This window comes from Pristis pectinata, chromosome 17 (assembly GCF_009764475.1).
Source record: "Pristis pectinata isolate sPriPec2 chromosome 17, sPriPec2.1.pri, whole genome shotgun sequence".
Lineage (NCBI taxonomy): Eukaryota > Metazoa > Chordata > Chondrichthyes > Rhinopristiformes > Pristidae > Pristis > Pristis pectinata.
This window is the reverse complement of record NC_067421.1, coordinates 27,741,223-27,762,839: the sequence shown is the minus strand read 5'-3', so window position 1 is coordinate 27,762,839 and position 21,617 is coordinate 27,741,223. Positions and strand designations below refer to the sequence as shown.

General features: G+C 37.0%; 1 protein-coding gene across 2 annotated transcripts in view; it reads left to right on the top strand.

Moving 5' to 3' along the window:
- The window catches only part of thoc5 (THO complex 5), a 35,772-nt gene extending 19,457 nt beyond the window's left edge, over nt 1–16,315 (top strand). Inside the window, exons 13-20 of one of the 2 annotated variants that reach the window (XM_052032410.1) lie at nt 867–968; nt 1,380–1,476; nt 2,825–2,939; nt 4,801–4,904; nt 7,284–7,371; nt 8,637–8,752; nt 10,646–10,836; nt 11,963–16,315. In XM_052032410.1, coding sequence (XP_051888370.1) covers nt 867–968; nt 1,380–1,476; nt 2,825–2,939; nt 4,801–4,904; nt 7,284–7,371; nt 8,637–8,752; nt 10,646–10,836; nt 11,963–12,026 — 877 coding nt within the window. In that variant the 3' untranslated portion in view covers nt 12,027–16,315. The remainder of the gene's footprint in view (nt 1–866; nt 969–1,379; nt 1,477–2,824; nt 2,940–4,800; nt 4,905–7,283; nt 7,372–8,636; nt 8,753–10,645; nt 10,837–11,962) is intronic. The other variant, XM_052032411.1, reaches the window with a different exon arrangement.
- Nucleotides 16,316–21,617: the final 5,302 nt, after the last annotated feature.

Sequence of the window (21,617 nt, the reverse complement as noted above, 5' to 3'; positions counted from 1 at the left end):
GGCTGAGTTTTATCAATATCCCTTGGGATGGGTTTATCATGAAAAGTAACCATTTTTAATCAGTGGAAATTCTGCCACCTATGAATAATCTGGGTTGCATTCAGTAAAAATGACTTCTAGTGCAAAAACTATTGTTAACTGTATACTATTTTCAGGAGTGTATTATAGTCAATTTTTCAGTCACTGGAGTTGGATAGAATTTTATAAGCATGCCTTCTGGTGCCTGTGCACCCAAAAAAAAACACATTTTGAAGAGCCTTCCCACATCAGCTTCTCTCAATTTCAACTCAGGCAAATTTTGTAGACCCAGGCAAAATTAGCATAAAAGATCATGGAAAACACAAGCTTAAATTGTTTGGCCTAAAAATTCCCAGTCTTTTCACTGGTTCAGCCAACTCTTTCCAAGTTGAGTTAAATGTTACTGGCATAAAAGGAAGTTTTAATTCTAACCCAGGTCACTGTTCTGTCTGAGGTTCAATCCTGTTCCAATCTCCTGCTGTCTGACGTAATCTAAAACTGCCACTTAAAGGAAAGACTGCAACACCTGCTCTTCGAGGACAATAGCCTCTTATCATGAGGCAAGTATGGGTATGAGCATTTACAATACAAGTTATAGGAATTTGGCCCAAGCACCATGTTAGTCAACATCATTCATAAATTTCAAAAGCAAAATACTATGAATGCCATATTCTGGCTTAACCTCAAAATACTTTCATGAAACTTGGAAGTATCTGACTTTCCTTGGATTTGTGTCCTAATTATACAGAAAATTGTATTTTATGTAATTATTTGTTTTATTGCTCATATGTTATATGCAAATTTAATCATATTCTCCACTTATTTCTTAAAATATTTGATGAATGTAGAGATCTATTGTCTCCAGCCTCACTACTGAGTTGCCTGTATCCTGGGGACCATGGCAAGAAGACTCCAAATCCAGCTAACCAGTATCAGTTTGATAAAGTTGGGTAAGTGCTTTCTTTCATTACCTTTCACTGCAGTGTGCCAATCGAAACAATGTGACAACATCGACACATCTGCTAGTGAGACTGTTCATTGGAGGCATGGTGTTTCATGGCCATTAATGATGCTGCCACAATTCATTCCTAACTTTTCCTAGGCTGATGAGCAAAGATGTGTTAAATGACCTCCCTCCTAATAATTTGTGGATAACTCAGCAGGCAGAGATGAACATTCGCACCATCAGTCACCACTTCATTAAAGTCATTTTCATCCATCAAACAGTATGATTACTCTTTACCTATGGTTAATAAAATATGAGGCAAACCTGATGCGAGAAAGGAATTTAGAGTCTAAATATTCTCATGTCGTGTCTCTATATTGGTTGGAAAAAAATAAACTTACTTTTTTCTTCGCAGAATCTTATCTTTTAGTGACTACATTGGAGAGCTGGGACACCCCTATGTTTGGGTTCAGAAACTTGGAGGTCTGCATTTTCCGAAGGATCAGCCACAGGTAAAGTGTCAGAATTTAGAAAAGTGATTGTTGAAATGTAAGTACATACAACATGAGGCGATTTTGTTTGGATTAAGTTAAAACATAGTGCAGTACACTATCTGTGAGGAGTTTTGCTGTGAAAGGGGTAAGATGTTGTATCTAACAATTTATGGTGAAGGGATTTTTTCTTACAGGACTTACCATTAGGAAGCAGTATATTCTAACAGCGACCTTCATTCATCTACCAAAGACCAGAGTTATTTTAACTTTAGTTGTGGCCAATAGGGCAATGTGTCTATTCCATTAAATAATAAACAAACACTGGGCTATCAGCTCTTCCATCATTTACAATGGGCCTTGGCTTTAGACTTTTTATTTTACTTAATGATATGGATTATTACTTATAACAAATAAAATGAGAAAAGTGCATGACCGTTAAATGAGGGAGAACTCCATGATTATAGTGATCGTGGTTGCTGGTCTGAATCATACCCAAGCACGTATTAGGATGACTTATGATTGAGTAAAGTATGACCACACAACTGTGAAATTGTCTTCTATCAACTGAAATTGTCACTATCTATGGAAAATTTTCCATTTCACATGGAAATAACATTTTTTTGTTAATTATATTCAGAGAGGGCATTTCTTTTTCATTCCATCCTGGGATGTTTATCAATTATCACTTAGCAGATAGAGTAAGGAGATGTTAATGTACTCTGGTCAGATGTGAAATTAGGTATTACACAGGAATCAGGACTGAGGCTTTATGTTTTGGCTGTGAAGGAATAGAATGTATATCCAAATATACAGATAACGGCTAGATAGGTGGCACTGTTATTTGTGCAGATAGGAGCAAGAAATTATGAAGGGATATAGATTAAGTAAATTTGTAAAACTACAGCATGTAAAGTTAAATATGGGGAAGACTGACAGTTGGATCGAAGAAGGTGAAATCTTTTTATAAGAGAGAGACTTGGAACAATCAAGAAGCATGGGTATTTGGTATCCACAGTGTAAGATTCTAAACTTCGCTAGGAAGATCATATTTTACTAAAGCATTGAGAAATAATGAAAAAATGTATTAGTTTAGTGAAAAGCAACAATTACAATGTGACATTTAATCAACAATTACAATGTGACATTTAATCAACAATTAATATACAGCTACTGACTGTGCTCCTCTCTCGTGTGTGTGATATGTGTATACACATACATTCTCATTCTCAAAATTTGCATTTCCCTTTTATTTACAAAATACGAGAAAATTAGAAAATATTCTGTAAAATTATGATTTGGGGATATATTCGAAGATTGTACCAAAATTACCTTTTTGCAAATATTTTCATTTCTACTCTTCCCACAGAAATCTGTGATAGCAGACAATTCATTGAGTGCAAGTCACATGGAAACAACAATAAAACTGCTACGTGTAAGGTTGCAGTCCCGACTGGCTCTGCAGAAGCAATTTGCTTCACTTGGTGAGTAATTTACGTTGGCTTCCTTTTCCCCAAGTTTCTAGGAGCCATGAACTAAACTAAAATCTTGGTTCCGATTAAGTAGGGTGGTGCCACAGTGGAAACCAAACAGATTATGTAGTTTTCTACCTTTTTTGTTTCATCAGGACAAAAGTTTTTTTTCTCTCCGAGTTCACAGCAGAGGTAGATGCTTTGAGTATATTTTTGTAATAATAACCTAGAGAGAACCAAAGCATTCTTTCAGTCACATTGCTTTTCCTGGCTTAAATATAATCTCTGTTCATCATAAAAAAAAACAAATAGTTGTAGCTGAACACAAAAATATTTCAATAAAAAAGAAATATTTAAATAAAACTAGAAGATCCTGAGTAATGAAAGTGTGAATTAACATTTACAAGGTTTGTTCCATTACTTGGGTTTCCTCTTTCTTTTCCCTCCCACAAATAAGCTGGAAAGAGTGCAAAGAAGATTTACGAGAATGTTGCCAGGACACAAGGACCTGAGTTATAGGGAGAGGTTGGGCAGGCTAGGACTTTATTCCTTGGAACGTAGGAGACTGAGGGGTGACCTTGAAGAGGTGTATAAAATCATGAGGGGCATAGATAGGGTGAATGCACACAGTCTGTTTTCCCAGGGAAAGGGAATCTAAAACTAGAAGACATAGGTTTAAGGTAAGAGGGGAAAGATTTAAAGGGGACCTGAGGGGGAACTTCTTAATGCAGAGGGTGGTGCCTATCTGGAACGAGCTGCCAAAGGAAGTGGTTGAGGCAGGTACAATGACAACATTTAAAAGACATTGGGATAGGAAAGGAACATGGGTCAAATGTGGGCAAATGGGACTAGCTTAGATCGGCATCTTGGTTAGCATGTACGAGTTGGGCCGAAGAGCCTGTTCCCATGCAGTACTACTCTAATTAGATCTTCACTTGCTCTCCTTGTATCTTGTGTTTTCTCACCAAGATGCTCTACAGATGCAACTTGTTATTGTTATCTCAGTAGATTTTCTTTCTGCCAGCTCTGCTTTTTCCAGTTTAAGTCAATTTTTCCCTTCCCCGTGTTTCAGTTAATGCCCAGGCCATGAATTGACAGTGGTGAAAACAGACAACTGTTGGCTTCCATCTGTGCCTCAGAGTTTGCTTTAAGAAGGTGCATGTGCAGTGGGAGCTCAGGAACTGTCTACTTTCAGGCTATTATTGCTGTGTGTCTCATAATAGGCCTGAGGACCATGATGTTTATACTTAAAAATGACAATTTTCAATTTTAGTTAAAAGTGAACTTCTGTATGTTTGAAATGCCTGGTGAAGTTTTCTTAGCTGGGAAATATATTAGTTGCTACATTTGTCAAGGAGACTACAGTTACTTCACAGCCAAGGTAGTTGCTGGTTTTTGAATTAGAGACAAATTGAGAATCAACTCAACAAATTTGGATTGGAATAGTGTGGAGAAAGAGCAACAGGCAAGATGGGTACTGATCCATTCAGTCATCCCATGTCCACCATAAATTTCTGTCATGATTGGTTTTCAATGGGAAAACTAATTGTGCAACATTGAAAATTGGCTAAAGCTGAATGTTAAATCATTTGCTACAGTTCCAAGCTGAGAGGCTTGTGGGTGTTGAAGATAATAGACAAGATTTGAAAACTTTTCAATTGTTCTTCATTCGGTGTTTTGAATGTTAAAATTAATAAATCTAAAATGCATAGATCCTGATACTGGAATTTAAATACCCAAATATCAATAATGTTGCTCATTGAGGATTTTAAGAAAATATGAAAGCCTTGTTTTTATTTCAGTGATCCCATGGATTTACTTCATAAATTTATAGTGATATTCACATGCTCTTTAAGTTGCTGTTATTTTACAGAACACAGTATTGTTCCAATATCCAGTGAATGTCAGCATCTTTTCCCAGTGAAGATCATATCCAGATTGATCAAATGGTGTGCCATTTCATATGAGGACTATGTGGTATGTGTGCAGTGTTAATCTCATTATTTTCTATATTTCCTCCCTGTAATAGTCATACTCTTTCAAGGCTTCACTGAGGATGAGCGTTCTTAGCAATTGCTATCATCGATAGGCAGGAACGTTCAATGTTTAAGATAAGTCATCTATTTAACACAGATGTTATAATTTGTTTTCTCCCAAAGGGTAGTGGAAGCAGTCTTTGATGATGATTATTAAGGCAGAGGTAGATAATTCTTGATTAGGAAAGAGGTGCAATATTTCCAGGCTGGTCTGGAATGCAGGATTGAGGTAACAATCAAGTCAGCCACAATGCAGATGAATAGCGGAGCACACGATGGACCAAGTGAGCTGAGCTGTTACTGCTCTTAAGTCGTACATGCCTGCAGAGCAATCGAACTTGTACTTCAGTGTGACTTCTCACGTTGACTTTAATACTTTTACCAAAGCTTGGAAGTTGTGTGTCCCCGAGTGGTTGTCCTGAGGCTAGCAAGGGGAAATATCCGGGGCCAAAACTCTCATCCATCATCTTGTGCAGTAGAAACATGGTTTAAAGACCAAGGGAGAAATGAGCATCATGTGATGGACACAAGAACAACTGATGTACTCTGTACTTTTTAGTGGCATTAATTTCTAAACAGTCTGTGTTTTCACATTTATTTTACGAATGCTTCAGCCAATTTAATATCCTTTCCCCAGACATTACCAACATGAACTAGTGGAAACCCAATACTAGCTACTTGCGGAAAGATTCTGTATGGCAAAAGTAGAGCACAATATATCTTGCTGTTCAGTGAGAGCCATTCTCAACCTGCCTGTGCATTTAAGAAAATGAATGACTGTTCTGTGAAGCCTTAAGAAGGTGGTTCACCACTGCCACCAGGGCAATAAATGGTAGTCTTGCTTGTGGTGTCCTCTTCCTAGAAATTAATTAAAGAACCATAACTGGCCTGGCTAAAATAATTACACTGGTACTTGCTTAGTGCTCAGAATGTGGTTACTGAGAACGCTAGTGGAATTAGCATTAAACGAGGTCATTATAGCATAGAATATATAGTGGTGCTGGGCCGGAGACCTGGAGTTTACCCCTGCCCTCACAGCAGCTGCACCAGTAACCTGGTTGAGTGCTCAGCTCTCCAGTGGCATTCCGGCAGCAATGAAAAGTTCAAGTGATCTCATTGCCAAATGGCACAGTGTGGATTGAAGCTCTGAGGTAATGTGCAGAGGAAGCGTGTGAGGGTGAGTGTTGGGCAGGCTGGGGTGAGCAGACAGCTGCTCAGAGTTGAGATGCAGGGCTCACCTGTACTTCCCAGTTAGTAGTGTGAATGCTGGGGACTGATATTGGCTATTCCATGTGTTAACAGGCCACCTGGAGTGTTTAGACTATAATGAACCAGTGCTCTGCAAGGTACCACTAACCAGCATTCCACTTTAGAAACAAGGATGTTAAAGGTTGCAAAACTAAGATGAACAGATGCAATTAAGATACAAATCAGTCATTATCTAATTGATTGACGAAGCATGTTGAAGGACTGAATTGACTTATTTGTGTTCAGGTGTATTTTTGAGCTAAATTAGGATCTATTGAACGGATGGATCAAAGAAGGAATCAAAAGGAAAACCTAGAGATAAAGAAACAGGATTATAAGAAGAGTAAAGAGGAAGGACAGAAGGATACAGAGGAGTGGGACAGTCTGAAATAAGGGGACATAGTTAAAAATAAGGGGCATTTAAAACTGAGGTGTGTTGAGTTCTCTCTCAGAGGGTGGTGCATCTCTGAAATTCTCTGAGCCCCCATAATGGTAGAGGCCAGATCATTAGCTATATTTAAAGTGGAGATAGGTATATATTTGAAAGATTGAGAAATTGAGGGTTATGGGTAACTTGCACAGAAGAGGAGATGAGGACGGTATGGATCAGCCATGATCACACTGAATGCCAAAGTAGACTAAGGGGCCTGGCTGCTTACCCCTGCTCCTCTATGATTACGTCTTGCGTTCTTGTGAAAACTTTCTCAAATAAAGAAAGTCACTTGTACATCCAGTAAGGAGTTCTGAGCAAGCTTCCTTACTCATCATGGTTAGAATGTGAAACTCAGAACCACATGGAGTACTGAATCAAATACCCTGTTGTATTTAAGGTGATGGTAGATAACCATATCAAGAGTAAGGTGAGAGGTATTCAGCTGGGAGGAGGCTGTTGTGGAGTTTAAATATTGGCATAGATCATTTTATTGGAATATCTTGTTTCTGTGCTAAATTTCTATGTAATTTTATTGTTAATGATTGGACAACTAAGGATATCCACATGGATTCAATACTGAATTCCATACTGAATCATTTCACAGCAGGTGAAGAATTAATCTCTTGTGTTCTGTCTTAGGCACTGCCTTTTACCAAGCATGTCATAGAGGCAGACATGGCTCAAGAGACTGATCTCTTCTTTTCAGCTTTGATAGAGCGAGGGACAGGTAAGAAGCAGGTTTCTCTAAACTGGCTGCAACTGGAGTCAAAGCCATTATTTTGAATGCATAACCTTTAAAGTTTTGACCAATTACACATTGAGCATTTTCACAGTGCAGTTTTATATGAATTAAGTTAATATTTGAATAACTTGGATAATAAGAATGTAAGAAATATTGCCATATGGCCCTTCGAGCCTGCTCCACTAATTAATACCATAGCTGATTCTGTGCTCATCTCCACTTAACCTGCCCAATTACTAGGTACCTTGATCCCATTATTGTCCCCAAATCTCTTAATCTCAGCCTTGAGCAGACTCGATGACTAAGCATTTACAGCTCATTGAGGCAGAGGATTCCAAAAATTCCAAAGGAATTTCTCCTCATATCAGTCCTAACTGGTCAACCCCTTATCCTCATTGTCATCCACTGAGAGAAAGCACCGATCTGAGATGCTTGTCAGAATCCTGTATACCTTAATAAGATCATCTCTTAATATTGTAAAATCTAATAGAGGCCAAACTTCCATCACTCTTCATAGTTAACCCCCCACTTCAAGAATCAATTTTATAAATCTGCTCTGCACTCACTCCAAGGGAACGATGTCCTTCCTGAGGTACAGAGAATAAAACTCCAAATGTGATCTCACCAAAGATTTGTACAATCTCGGCAATCTTGTACAATTTTCCTTACTTTTGTATTCTAATGTATTTTCATCTGCATTCGGTTAATTCCAAATAATTCTGCTTTAGAATTCTAAATTAATCTGTCTCCTGGCTAAATCTTATTTATCAATTCCCTTTACAATCATTTTTTAATTGCTTCTCAATCTTCAACGGGATTTCAGCCCTGTACTGAACTGTACTGTAACCATAATATCAAAATGCTGCTATAGTTTCTGGTATGTGAGGGACAAAGGCCAATACAAAAATGGTATTAAAATATGAAGAGGCATAATGAAAATTTAAAAAATTGGAAATGCTGGAAAGGTCAAATATGAACACAAAATGTTGGAAGCACATAGCAGGTCAGGCAGTACCTATGGAAAGAGAAACTGTCAATGTTACAGAATCAAGACCTTTCATTAGAACTGGGAAAGAGAGAAAACAAGTTAGTTTTCAAAGCACATATAGATATAATGGTCCTGTTGAAAAACTCCAAATTGTAAGAAACAATAAACAAAGCTCTGACAATTGCAACTTGCTGTAGAGGATGAGTTTGTCTATGATTAAACAACTGCTGTGTTTACTGAAAAGCTTTTTTTATATACTTAGCAAAGCTTCATGTGGCTGTAGTGTTGAATCCAGGTTATTCAACCATCCCCCCCATCTTCAGTATATGTTTAAATTGGAAGGGAGAGAAATCAAGTCGTAATGATGATAATCTAAAGGTAAGGTGTTAAATTGCTAACTGTTTTATGATGTAGAAGTTTAGGACCCAACCTATCATAGTCTGAATCACATACATGATTTAGTTGCAAGTTTTAGAATAATAAAAATCTGAGTATATAATTATTTTTTAATTTTCCTTTCAAAAGTTTCTGAAATCAACTAACAACACATTCACTTGCTACTGCGCAGTTAAATAAAAGCTGCTTTAATTTTTTTAATTCATTTTCAAATCACTAGATGACAAAATTTGTATTGAATAGCTTTTCAAAAAATCACTAAGCTGAGACACTGGGAAATTCTTACACCAGTTTTGCTTTGCGTAGGCTTATGCTTTTTTTTGGGCTGGAATTCTTACCAAGTTCCCAGTCCCACAATGTTGAGTGGAATTTTCTTGCTTTAACATACAGTCTCCAAGCTTGTAACCCTCTGCAAGCAACATTTGGAAACTAGAAAGCTGTCATCCATCTGATAATGTTTAAGTAATGCAACTTTATTTTTGAAATTAGTGCAGAGAAACAGTAATGTGGTTCTTCTCCACCAAAGTGCCTATCACTGGGCTTCACTGCAGCACTCCTGTAATATTTAATATCTCCCCATAGACCATCAATATTGCTTTCAGAACTAACTCATCACCTCCCTCTTGGGGGTGGGGAGAAAAATCTTTCAGCCTTTCTGTCCTTGTAAACTACCAGTTCATCTCCAATCTCCCTTTTCAAAGTCCTTGAACGTGTAGCTTCACAAATTCATGCCAATACTTTTCACTGCACCAAGTTTGAACCACTCCAACCAGCTATGTATCCCTGCCACAACACTGATACCGTCAGAATCAAAGTCATAATTCTGTATGGCAGGTAGCAGTCTATTTTCTTTCTTCATTCTCTTTGACCTTTAACAGAATTAATAAACCATTATTCTCCAACACATTTCCTCCATTGCACAGCTAAGTCTTCTTGGTTGTTTCCATTTTTACCTATCCTATCACAGTGAGAGCATCCTGCAGCCCCAACATTTCAAGGTACTTCACTCCCTGTCTGTCATGTCTCCCAAACTCTCTTTTTGCCAATTCCAGCATTCCAAAACTCATTTTCAAAACCCACCACAAGCTGTGCATCGCTACCAGAAGCTCCAACCTCTCCCTAGTCACCATCACTGTCTTGGTAACCTCTCCGCCATGAGTTAAACATCTGAATTCATGCTGTTCACTACAAAAAACAAGTACTTGCATTTTCAGAGTCCTACCAGTTTTCACTTCTGCATCAGGATCCTATAAAATGTATTTGCCGATGAAGTATGAGGTAAAGAACAGAGTAGAAGGCATAAAATGCATCCTTGTTGCTTTCATAGAAAATTCATACTGTTCAAAAATGCAAATGTTTAAATTTTCTATTTACTGATACTAAAGAAGTAAAGAACATAGATGCAGCATTCCCATTACAATTTATGTCAACTGCACATTTCTGAAAGCTCTGCTATGCTGTTGATAAATGGTTAGGGCAAATAAAAACATTTCAGGTATTTCAAATGGGGGAAGAGGGAAAGATTGCACCACAAATGAGGCATCCACATTATCAGGAACCCAAAGTAGACAGCAAATGCTGTCAGTAAGTGCAGTGGGGACCAGTCAGAGTAGAATGACTGTGTGAAAATAAACTGTAGATGTATCAGCAGCAAATGAGAAAAACAATATCGGCTGTGCACCCTTCAGAATGAGAAACTGGCTCTTGCCAGATAATAATTTTCCAAGGTTAGAATGCAAGTTAAATTGCATCACTGTGCTTTGCCTATTGTATTTGCTATCACTATCATAACTACAAATTAATAGCATTCAAAATGTGCTAAAATGGTTCCAATTATATTTACTTTAACTATTTGTATTGGATTTTTTTTATCAGGCAATAGAAGGTGAGGTTAATGTATATTTCAAGGAGTTGCTGGGTCCCAAGCCAGGCCATCAGCTGCTGACGAATCAGGTCCAGCGTTTATGCATGTGCTTGGATGTATATCTGGAAACAGAAACTCATGATAACAGTGTGGAAGGGCCAAAGGAATTCCCACGAGAGAAGATGTTTCTGCGTCTTGTTAGGTAATTTTTTTAATCTATCCTAGATAAAATAATTTCCTCCAATATACATTCATCTAGTACTTCAATTCAGGAAATTACATTAAATTTTTTAAAAAATCCACCCCAATGTACTCCTTTCCACTTAATTCCCACTTGGGGCACATTATGTGTGCATATGGTTCTGGTAATGCATTGAAATAGGTAATTGCTGTGAGCCCAAATCATGATTGTCAAAGAAAGTACATTTCAATCCTGGTCCCTAGATAATAATAGGAAGAAACTTTGCAGATTTTTGCTGTGGATAAGGTTAGCTTCCAACCACCATCCTAACTAAGAATAACTCATGATTCCAGACCCTTCATATTCTATGTGACACTGTACAATCTCATTAAACATGAATTAATTATACATTGAGTACAAATTGGTCTTGAATAGCTTGCAAAGCAGCATTTAATGATCGCTTTCAGACTATTTTCATTTTGTTTATTTTGTTAAATTCATTGTTTATTGCTGTTTTTGTGTTTTGCAGCAATTTTATGTGTAGTTCCAAACCTGAACTATATCAAGTCTTCAAAAAGGAACTAAAATGTGTAGATTAGATTTGTGTATAATAATAATTTTACAATTTCAAGGACCTAAATTTGATTCCCAATTACATTTTACTAATTTTATTTGGAGAAATGGTTGATGGCTACTTGAATGTGGTACCAGAGCTGTATGCATACATAATGTGTGCTCCAAGAGAGAATTCAGGGGAGGAAGCTAGGGTGGCTGTAGTGACCTTGGACAGAGTAGGGACCTGTGTGTTCACATTTCTTATCAGTCACCATGACTCTGCTATAGAATACATGAGAGCAGATCTTGCAATGGTGTTCTCACAATTGAACCAACCAGCAAGTGCTGGCCTAGATCACATTAGAATGAATGTAGCAATTGAATGAGAGAGGATTATTGCAGCCCACGAACCTGAAGGAAAAGGATGATTGAGGAAGAGAACCTTTAAGAATACCGAAAGCATTTAATCATTCTGGAGAGGAAGTATGTTGAATTATTTTAATTTAGCTAATTTACTTTGTTTTATTAGTTGCTGAAGTCCCAGATGTACAGAGATCTTTATGCTTTCACTCTTTCTTCCTTCTCCTTTTAGGGGTCCTAATAGAATCAAGCCATTTAAATATAATCACCCACAGGGATTCTTCACGCATCGGTGACTCAACGGTACTTGAATGAAATGGATGCATGCTGCAGCCCACTGCAGCTATTAACTTTATGATGGACCTTCCCGAGCAATTTGGATTAAAATTTAGATTTGAAACTAAGAAAACGATGTGCATCAGTGTTAGAGCTGTGTGCTTTGTACTTTGGATTGAATATGGTAATGATGCAGATTTTGTTGTGGGACTTGCTTTTTGTCTCCCAAGATATTTGCAATTTAGTTTGTGAATATGTTGGCATTTGTTGTACAGTATCTGTTTCAGTTATCGTTGAAATTCAATTTAAGTTGACATTGAGTCTAATTTACAAATAGCAGTTTTAGCTGCTAAGTTTCTTAAAGTTTAGTTTTATTATTGAAAAGATTTGTAAAGCAATGAATTTTCCATTTTTTGTCACATGACTGGCAGCAAACCATTAAATATTTTTGTCTTGTAATTCAGATCTGAGGAGTTGTAATAAAATAATTACATTCCTCACTATAACTGAGAGTGTAGTGAGAAAAATAGTACTTCAACTTAAAGTATTCTCACTTGTTTCAAAAGGAAACACTGGACAAATTAATTCTCATGAAAACACATAATTATATAGAATAAAATCTCACACCCAAATAAAATTAATTGAAGACTAGAAACCATTTCACTTAAGACAGGAATCATTAATGTAGTTTCATTTCCAATGTGAAAATTGGTTAATTTTTATTTGAGTGATGAGTGAGACTAGTTGCCCCATTCAGTTCACTTTCCTATAGAAGCTGTTTGGCATCCACCACAGAATTTGATATCAAGGCAACATTTGCCATACTCAATGGCATTAGAGAGCCCATAAAAATTGAAGTCAATGGAAACTGAGAATTAAATCACCCCTGGCTGGAGTCATTCCCAGCACAAGAAAGTTGATTGTGATTCTTGAAGGCAGTCATCTCAGCTCCCAGTACAGTAATGCAAGTGTTGCTGATGGTAATATTCAAGACCCTGTCATCAATTGCTTTGTCAATGACATTCCCTCCATTATAAGGTAAGAAGTGGGAATATCCCCTGATGATTATACAATGGTCAACTTACTTGCAATTCCACAGTTAATGAAGCAGCCATGCCCACATACAAAAGCCCTGCACCACATTCAGGTTTGGGCTGATGAGTGGCAAGTATCATTCAATGCCAGGCAATGACCCTTTCCAATAAGAGGACAAATTATCACCTCCTTTGATAGCCTCACCTTTGCAAAATACCCCATCATCAACATGCAGAAGATAATTACTGACTGGAAATTTAAAAGACCAGTACAAAAGCAGGTCAGCAACTGGATATCGTGTTGAGTACATGCCTGACTCTCCAAAGCTGTTCCATGATCATCAAGGCATAAGTGTGATGGAAGAATCTACTTGCTGGATGATTGCAGCTCCAACAATACTCAGAATTTACTTTAGTGATCAGCTCCACAGTAGTGATGTTATACAACTTTAATAAGCCCTATCAATTTTAGGTGAAAAGGCCCTTGAATTTTCAGTGATTGTAAATTTCATTGTTAAAATAATCAGAAAATGCTTGTTGACGTGGAAAAGTTGTGATGCTACACCTTTCATGCTAAGTTTCAAAGTCAAGAAAAATATTTTTTTCATAAATTATGAAAACCTTACAAAACTTGTCTTTTTCTTCTAGCCCTGTAAATGAAAATGAGATTTTGGAGTGATGAATAATTGACTTGAAGTCATAGAATGTCATTTGACAATCAGAACTATAATAGGACCACATTTATAGGTAACAGCAGCAGAGAGTATGTTTATATTGTGTTGCATTGGTGCTTTTTTTTAGTGTAATGAAATTTGGTCCACATTTAATTTTGACCAATGTGGGCATTGTAGACTCCTCCACAGATGGGGCAGGTATATGAATAAGTATGACTTCCCAATTACATTTTCACAGGAAATCATCCAGCTTGTTTACAATCTCCCTGAATTTTCTTCTAGAGGTAGGGCTATCTTAGACAATTAAATAATGCCAGCAATTATAGAAATCCACCTTAACCCTGCGCTGCCCCCATCCACTCTAATAAATGAAAACTGGCAATATGAAAAGAATCTGGGTTACATTAGTGAATGAGTATTATATGGACATGTGGAACCACAATTAACAAGGTCCCTAAGCCTAAAGAACACAGTGAAATACGACATTGGAAGTCTTCAGACTGATTATAGCAATTTTAGAAGTACTGATATTTGTATGGCCACATTTATGAACAATACAAGTTACTAAAATTAACATATTTAGCATATTTTGTAATCATTGAGGGGAAAATCAGTGGTGCTTGGAAATGCAAAATTACATCTTTGTTAGAATATTGCAAAATTTGTATTCAGACATTCTGGATTAGCAGAACTTAAAATAAAAATGGCATGCTCTACCCAGGGAGGACATTAATTTAACAAGCGCAGGTTCCTTCCATTTTTGTGCCTTCCAGTGTTTTTTTTCTAGTTGCTTTCTGCTGCATTCCGTTTTACTTACTTTCTCCAGAGATGTAACCCATGACTAAGAATAACCATATCTTCACTGCAGCACAAAAATTATTTGCATGTGTTGATGGGACCAAAGAGAAACTGAAAATGTTGCAAATAGATAATAAAATCAAGTTTAATGCTGATTATTTTCCAGTGTTCAATACAAATTGCAAGCTGGAAAAAAATTGAACTGCAAGTTGAAGGTCATGATGACTCTTAGTTTAAGAAACTTGAATTTTAGGTCTTCCTTGACACCTCTGTTTTCTGAATTGTCAGACTATTCCAAAATTGAATGAACAGAAATTTCCTCCAATTAAATTTAGGGAAGACTGAGGTGGGTGAGGCAGATCCTCTGGAAACCCCACCAGCGTTTACTCTCTTAACTCCCAATACCTGTGGGCTTTTCTTCTCAGAGGGTGTTCGCCTTAGCCTTTGTCAGCTCTTCGATTCCCTGCCCATTGATTCTACAGCAGTTCATGTGGGAGGAAGGGGGTTAGATAGTCTTAGGCAAGGTTTAAAGGTCAGCACAACATTGTGGGCTAAAGGACCCGTATTGTGCTGTACTGTTCTATGATTCTATGCTGAGCTAACCCTTAGCATTCAGCATTCCAGCACAATCTTTCTCTGCATCCTCAGATGGCCCCTGCTACTGGAAATCAAGAAAGTGACAAACTGAATCAACACAACAAGAGTTACATCCATGCACTGTCAACTACCATGTAACTTCTGTAAAGATCACCTATTTTGGACTAACAACCTTGTTAAGGCTCAATATACCTTCAATTATGCTCTGAAAAATATAAGAATCAGTTATCCTGGCCATTAAAACTCCTCTGGTCATCTACACCTCCTGAACATTTGCTTAACTGCAGCACTATTGCCAAAGATGTTGAATCTATCCAGCCTTGGGCAAATCGGTATTTCCTGCTTGGGGCCATTTAAACAGATGAGAAGAAATACAATGGTAATAGGGCCTAATGTCCAGTATAAGTGCACTAAAGTCAGAGTCAACTGCAGGGCTTGAGTCTTGGGGCTATCAGGTTGGTAATCTCCATTGCCAACCAGGAAATCCTAATGGAATTACAAACTTCCGAGCTGAACAAAACAATAAGTATGGCCAGACTTTCAAGTTGAGAACCTTCTGCACCCTCCCAATATCCATCTTCCCTCAGTCCCCACAAAACCCACCATACCAAGGCTTCTTGATATTCCAGTATCTCTTAGCCCAACCCTCACTTCCTTGAACCATTTTGGGAAGCTTAATTCGAATTTAGTGAAGCTTGACACCATTCAGAACAAAACAATTTATTTTGAAAAGACTCGAGCAGAACATTCATGTTAAATCTATTGTATTAAGTTTTATTATATTGCAGTTAAGTACCATTGCAATTGGAGCTAATAATTCAATAGCAACAGTTCAATGCCAAGGAACACTATGGAGATAAATTCTGGGATTTTTTTATGTGTTTTGCTGATTGAGTTAATAATAAAATCCAGTAATTATAAAGGTGAGGATTCTGGAGTACAAGATCAGTATCAGTAGAATCAAAATTTTAATTGTGGAATGTTGATGCATGAATATGATTCTTACATAGTGATAAATGCATGTTCATTCTGAACTTCCCTTGAAATCTTCTTTTGTAATGATTGTATAATGAATAGTTGTACATCATTTCTGCAGTGATGAAAAAATATGTTTAGTAAATGAAAATAAAAAAACTGCAGATTCTGCAAATCTGAAATAAAAACAGAAAATTCTAGAAACACTCAGCAAGTCAGACAACATGTTGAAGTCATATAGAATTTTGTCATTGAAATTATATGTATCTTCCCATTATCAAATATATCTGCAACATGTTTCAAACAATGTCAACAACGTTACTTATATCTAACTATTAATGGCAAAATGTCCCAAAGCACTTCACTGGAATATTATCAGAAAGGAATGTGATACTGCGCCATATAGTATGATATAACCACAAGTTTGGTCAGATGTAGGTTTTAAGACAAGTCTTAGACCAAGAGTGAGAGTTAGAGATTTTGCGAAGAAATTACAGACAGCAGAGAAAGACACGGCAACCAGAGATGGAAAAACTAAATTTGTGGGTGACCAAGATGGCAGAATTGGAGTTCAGATATCTCAAAAGGTTGTAGATTGGAAAGAATTTAGAGAGAGAAGGAAAGGCAAGCCATGGAGGGATTTGAAAACAAGGACAAAAATTTTGAAATTGAGGTACTGCTTAACCAGGCATCAGTACAGCACGTGGGAGATGATTGAATGGGATGGTGTAGCTCAGGACATGGGCAGCCAACTTTTAGATGACTTCAAATTCATGGAGATTAGAGAACAGGAGACCAGCATTTTGCGCTTTGGAATTCTCAAGTATAAGAATAACAAAGATTTGGAGGTGGGTTTCAGTTGCAGATGAGCTGAGACGGATGAATTAGGCCTTGGGGAATGAGGCGGTGGAAAAAGACAGTGCAGAATTGTGGTCCAAAGCTCACTGCAGAGTCAAATATGGTACCAAGGTTACAAGTGACTAATAAGAAAATCAATCACAGTTAATAAAATTTGAAAGTCAAATTTTTTAATTAGAATTTACCTCTATTAGCATTGGGGAATTTTAGCTAACTTTTTATAAAACTACTGATTACTGAATTTGGCTGCTGGTCTCCCAGTCTCCTGTTAAAAAGAGAAAATCATTCTATCAGGCTATATGACAGGTTATCTACAACTCATGTTTATTAAGAAGAAAAATTAAGCAGTTGGAAAAGATTGATATGGTGGATTCTACTAAAATTCAACATTTTACCTAAAGCAGATTTGCAAAATGATAAAAGATGGAAAGCATTCCAATAACTTGGAATCCAGTGGAGTGAGCCATCGTATGTTGATCTTCACTCATCCGGCTACAGGGGAAAATCCACATTCCTCACGTGCCCGACACCAGCTGCTGTATTCCGAGTTTTGTCATGGGAGGAGATTACCAGGCAGACAGAGGTAAAGATTCATGGAAGTGCTCAAAGTCTCCTTAAAGAAATGCAACTTCCCCACTGACTGGGAATTTCCAGCCTCTGACTCTTCAAAGTGGAGAAGGAGCATTCAGGATAGCATTGAGAAACTTGAGGCCATGCATCAGGAGCATACAAACGTGCATAAGTGGTAAAAGGAGCTCTTCACCTCACCAACTATCCACTCAACCACACTAACAGCTGCCAACCTGCCCCGTCTGTGGAGGAATCTATGATTCTCACATTGGCTTCTTTAGTCACCTCAAAACCCACAAAACCAGAGTGAGAGCAGGTAATCCTCGATCCAAGGGACTGCTAAAGACGAACATTATATTGATATTGGTTGCAACTAAGCATGAGGACAGAAATAACTTGGAAGTAAAAATAATTTTTAAGGTTATTGAGAGTAATTAACAACAAGATATCACATGCTAATAAATAAAAGTCATCAAATGTTAACCTAGCCCTATAGGTAATGCTTCCTAAACACAATTCCTTTCATCTGTATTTCCAAGCATCTTTAATTGATTGTTTTCATGACATTGCAAGCAGATTTATAGGAAGGCTTCTGATTAAACTCCTTGGAATCCCAAGGTATTAGCATATCACTCTGTCATGTTCCATCAAATGGTTGCTATGGACTCATTACAGCCAGAGGAAAATCTATATCCCATTTGCCATGAATGTATCAAAAAGGACTCAACAAAATACATAGCCCTAAGGCATCCTCAACATAAGAAAATATTCCATAACGTTAATAATTTCTGATTTGTCCCAGTTAGCTCTGGAAAGGAAAATCATGCTTTACCTTTTTCTTGAGATCTATATAAAAATAACTCCATGGTATTTTCAGTCTTCATGTTGCTATTAGTAGTCAAATTATTTGCTAATGATAACAAGATATTAACATGATGTAACACAAAATGTGTTTTATTGCTAAGGTGAATTGGTTCCTTTAAGGATATAGATTGTAATTACTGTTAACTAAAATCTCTGGATGTGTTCATGCAGATATGCATTACTGTTTAACTTAGTGTTTTAAGCTTGATCTACATATACTCAGCCTCAGGAATTTTATCTTTGGAGAATTTATTTGTAGAAAAGCAAAAGGATGATAGAAGTATGTTATACAAATCCGTTTAGAAATCCTGACTCCTGTATTTGGAAAGACCATGTTATCAAAGGCAGGAAGTAAAGTGCCAGATGTTACTTTTTATTTCACTTGAACTATGAGTTCCGAAGGCTAATGCATATATCTGCCTTTAGTATATTACTGCGTATTTTTCTTAGAAATCTTTGCAAGGTTGATCCACAAAACTGCAGTGGAAGTAAGTCATCTTCAATTCCAAGTAACTGCCAAAGAAGATTATATATACCTGGGTTGCAACACAATGCAAGTACAGGAAGAACTAGCAAGTAAAAGTTATATTTGTGGTTATAATTACTGTGACAGAGTATTATTGTAGGTTGTTTGTTGGCTGTTTTTTAGCAGGCTCCATCTGAAAACTTGTTGGCTTCACTAATACGCATAAATATGATTTGTACATGTAAAAAATTTGTTTCCAATAAGAAAAGATCCAACCATCATCATCAATCTACAATGACCCACAATGACCAATCATCAGTCCACATCCTACACCATCAGCATTAAGACTTCAACCATCAATATCCTAGTAGTCACCATCAACCATGAACTGGACCACCTATATCGACATTGTGACTAAAGCATTGAAGCTGAGAACTCCACGACAAGAGATTCACTTCCTTTCCTTCAATTCCCCTCCACCATCTACAAGGTTCAAATTAGAAGTCTATTGAAGTACCGATCACTTGGAGGATGTTGTTGCAACATGCGACAACAATGAAGCTTGACACCATTCAGAACAAAACAATTCATTTGATCCGTAACCTCACTACTGAACTCAGTATTTACCATCTCCACCATTCACACAATGTGCTCACCATGTGTTCAATCCACAAAACTGTGGCAGCGCAGCAAACCTATTTCAACAGCACTTTCCATCAAGAAGGGTAAGTAAACAGATTGTCGACCCCCATATTCTCAGCGAAACTAGGAGGAACCATAAATAAGGCTCTGTTACTGCAACTCAAAGAAAATTTAAAAAGAGGTTCAAAATCATAACTGTCGTATCAATTTTAAATATATGGAAATAAAGAAAATGATTAACCTGGAAATATATGTAGAATATCTAACCTTTTGGAGGTGGTTTGGCTGCTAAAACTGAGCCTTCTAAACTTAAAAGTGAGGATGACAGTAAATGAAAATCAAAAATATTCAGATGCTCGAAAACTAAAATAAAAACAGAATCGCTAGGAACACTCAGCAGGTCAGGCAGCATCTGTAGAAAGAGAAAAAGAGCTAACATTTCGGTTCAAAGATCCTCTGATGACAAACTTATTTTACATAGATTGAGAAAGCAATTAGCGTGACGTTATTACAGCGCCAGCAATCGGGGTGCAAATCCCGTCGCTGTCTGTAAGGAGTTTTTATGTTCTCCCTGTGTCTGCGTGTGTTTCTTCCGGGTGCTCCAGTTTCCTCCCACATTCCAAAGATGTATGGGTAGGTTAACATGGGTTTAAATGGGCGGCATAGACTCGTTCGACCGGAAGGGCCTGCTACCATGCTGTAAATAAAGTTTTAGAAGTTTTAAAGTCATTAGTGCTTACTTAGAGGAAGAAGCATTCAAACAGATTGCTGTTTCGGTAGTTGGCTATATGTTTAACAGGGGGTTTGTAAACAATACAATATTATATCTACCTTCTTATGACATTAAGCTCTTCTATTGTATCATGAAAATTAATGTGTAATGAAGCAAATCCACTGCTTTTAGTAGCTTTTAGCTGTATATTCATTTTACTTTTACTACTGTTCAAGTTCAGGTTATTACAATGTTTTGACTTCCTTGCACAAGATGGGTTCTTAAATACACTACCTAAATGCTGGAACAACCGCAAAATAGTAATAGATCATTCAGAAACTCCTTAGAATTCTTGCTGACAAGTTTCCCGATGCATTATATACTGTACATGAAGCTTCGCTGAGTTTAATGCAAAAGTTTTTTGTTTGAGTTGTTTATCTTTTCTAAACCATTCACGCGTTATTTTGTTTCAAATTGTCGAGAAAAATCCTTGTATTTCTGGAATATTGCTTTGACATCATTACTCGCTTGGGTTGAATGTTTGTCTTTTTCATCGGTGGTTGAGGTGTTGATTAAATACAATTTCACCCTATGAATCAAATTACTTCCAAGTGCGTTCCCACAATCTTCTTAGACTGTGACTGTAAATTTTGTGAAAAGGGTGATACATTATTTTTAAACACTTTCCATCTCCTTAGATTTGTAGGAGGTATTTCTGAATTAAATGTAGCCTATCACTGCTAAGTATTCCATTTTTGATCCTATTCCTTCAGTATGGACTACTTGTAACAATTAAAAGTACTAAAACAAGTACTTGGATATGTACTTGAAGAAACATGACCTGCAGATATATGGAAGGTGGGATTAGGTGAGGGACGGGCTCCTTTTCCACTGACAAAGACACAATGGGCCAAATAATCTCCTACCATGTTTTACATTTTCTATTATTACAGGTGTATTTAATTGCTTCATTTATGTTTGATTTATGGTGTGAAATTGCATTCATATGAAGTAAAAAAAATGGATCTGTAAACCTCCACTAGATTTTAAAGGCAATCATTAAACTACCAAGTGACCAAGAGTTTTAATGTGCAGTTTTCACTCCTGTGCAATAGGTAAGTTTGCTCTTTAAACCACTTGAATCAATGTTTGAGTTGTACAATGCTGATAAGCCTATTTTTCAGAAAGCAACCCCCATTGGCAAACATACTATGATGTTAATACAATGTTGATGTGATTGGTTTTTCCAGGTTTCTCAAACTACTGATTAGGAATCAAAATGGGCAGGTAAAAAAAGCAGAAATTGAATTAAAAATACAAGTCTCAATCTCAAAAAAGCAAGCAAGATTTGAATATGGAAGAATCCTCTTATAGTACCTAGTACTCCCAGACTCTTAAGTCATGCTGGGTCAGACTGAGCA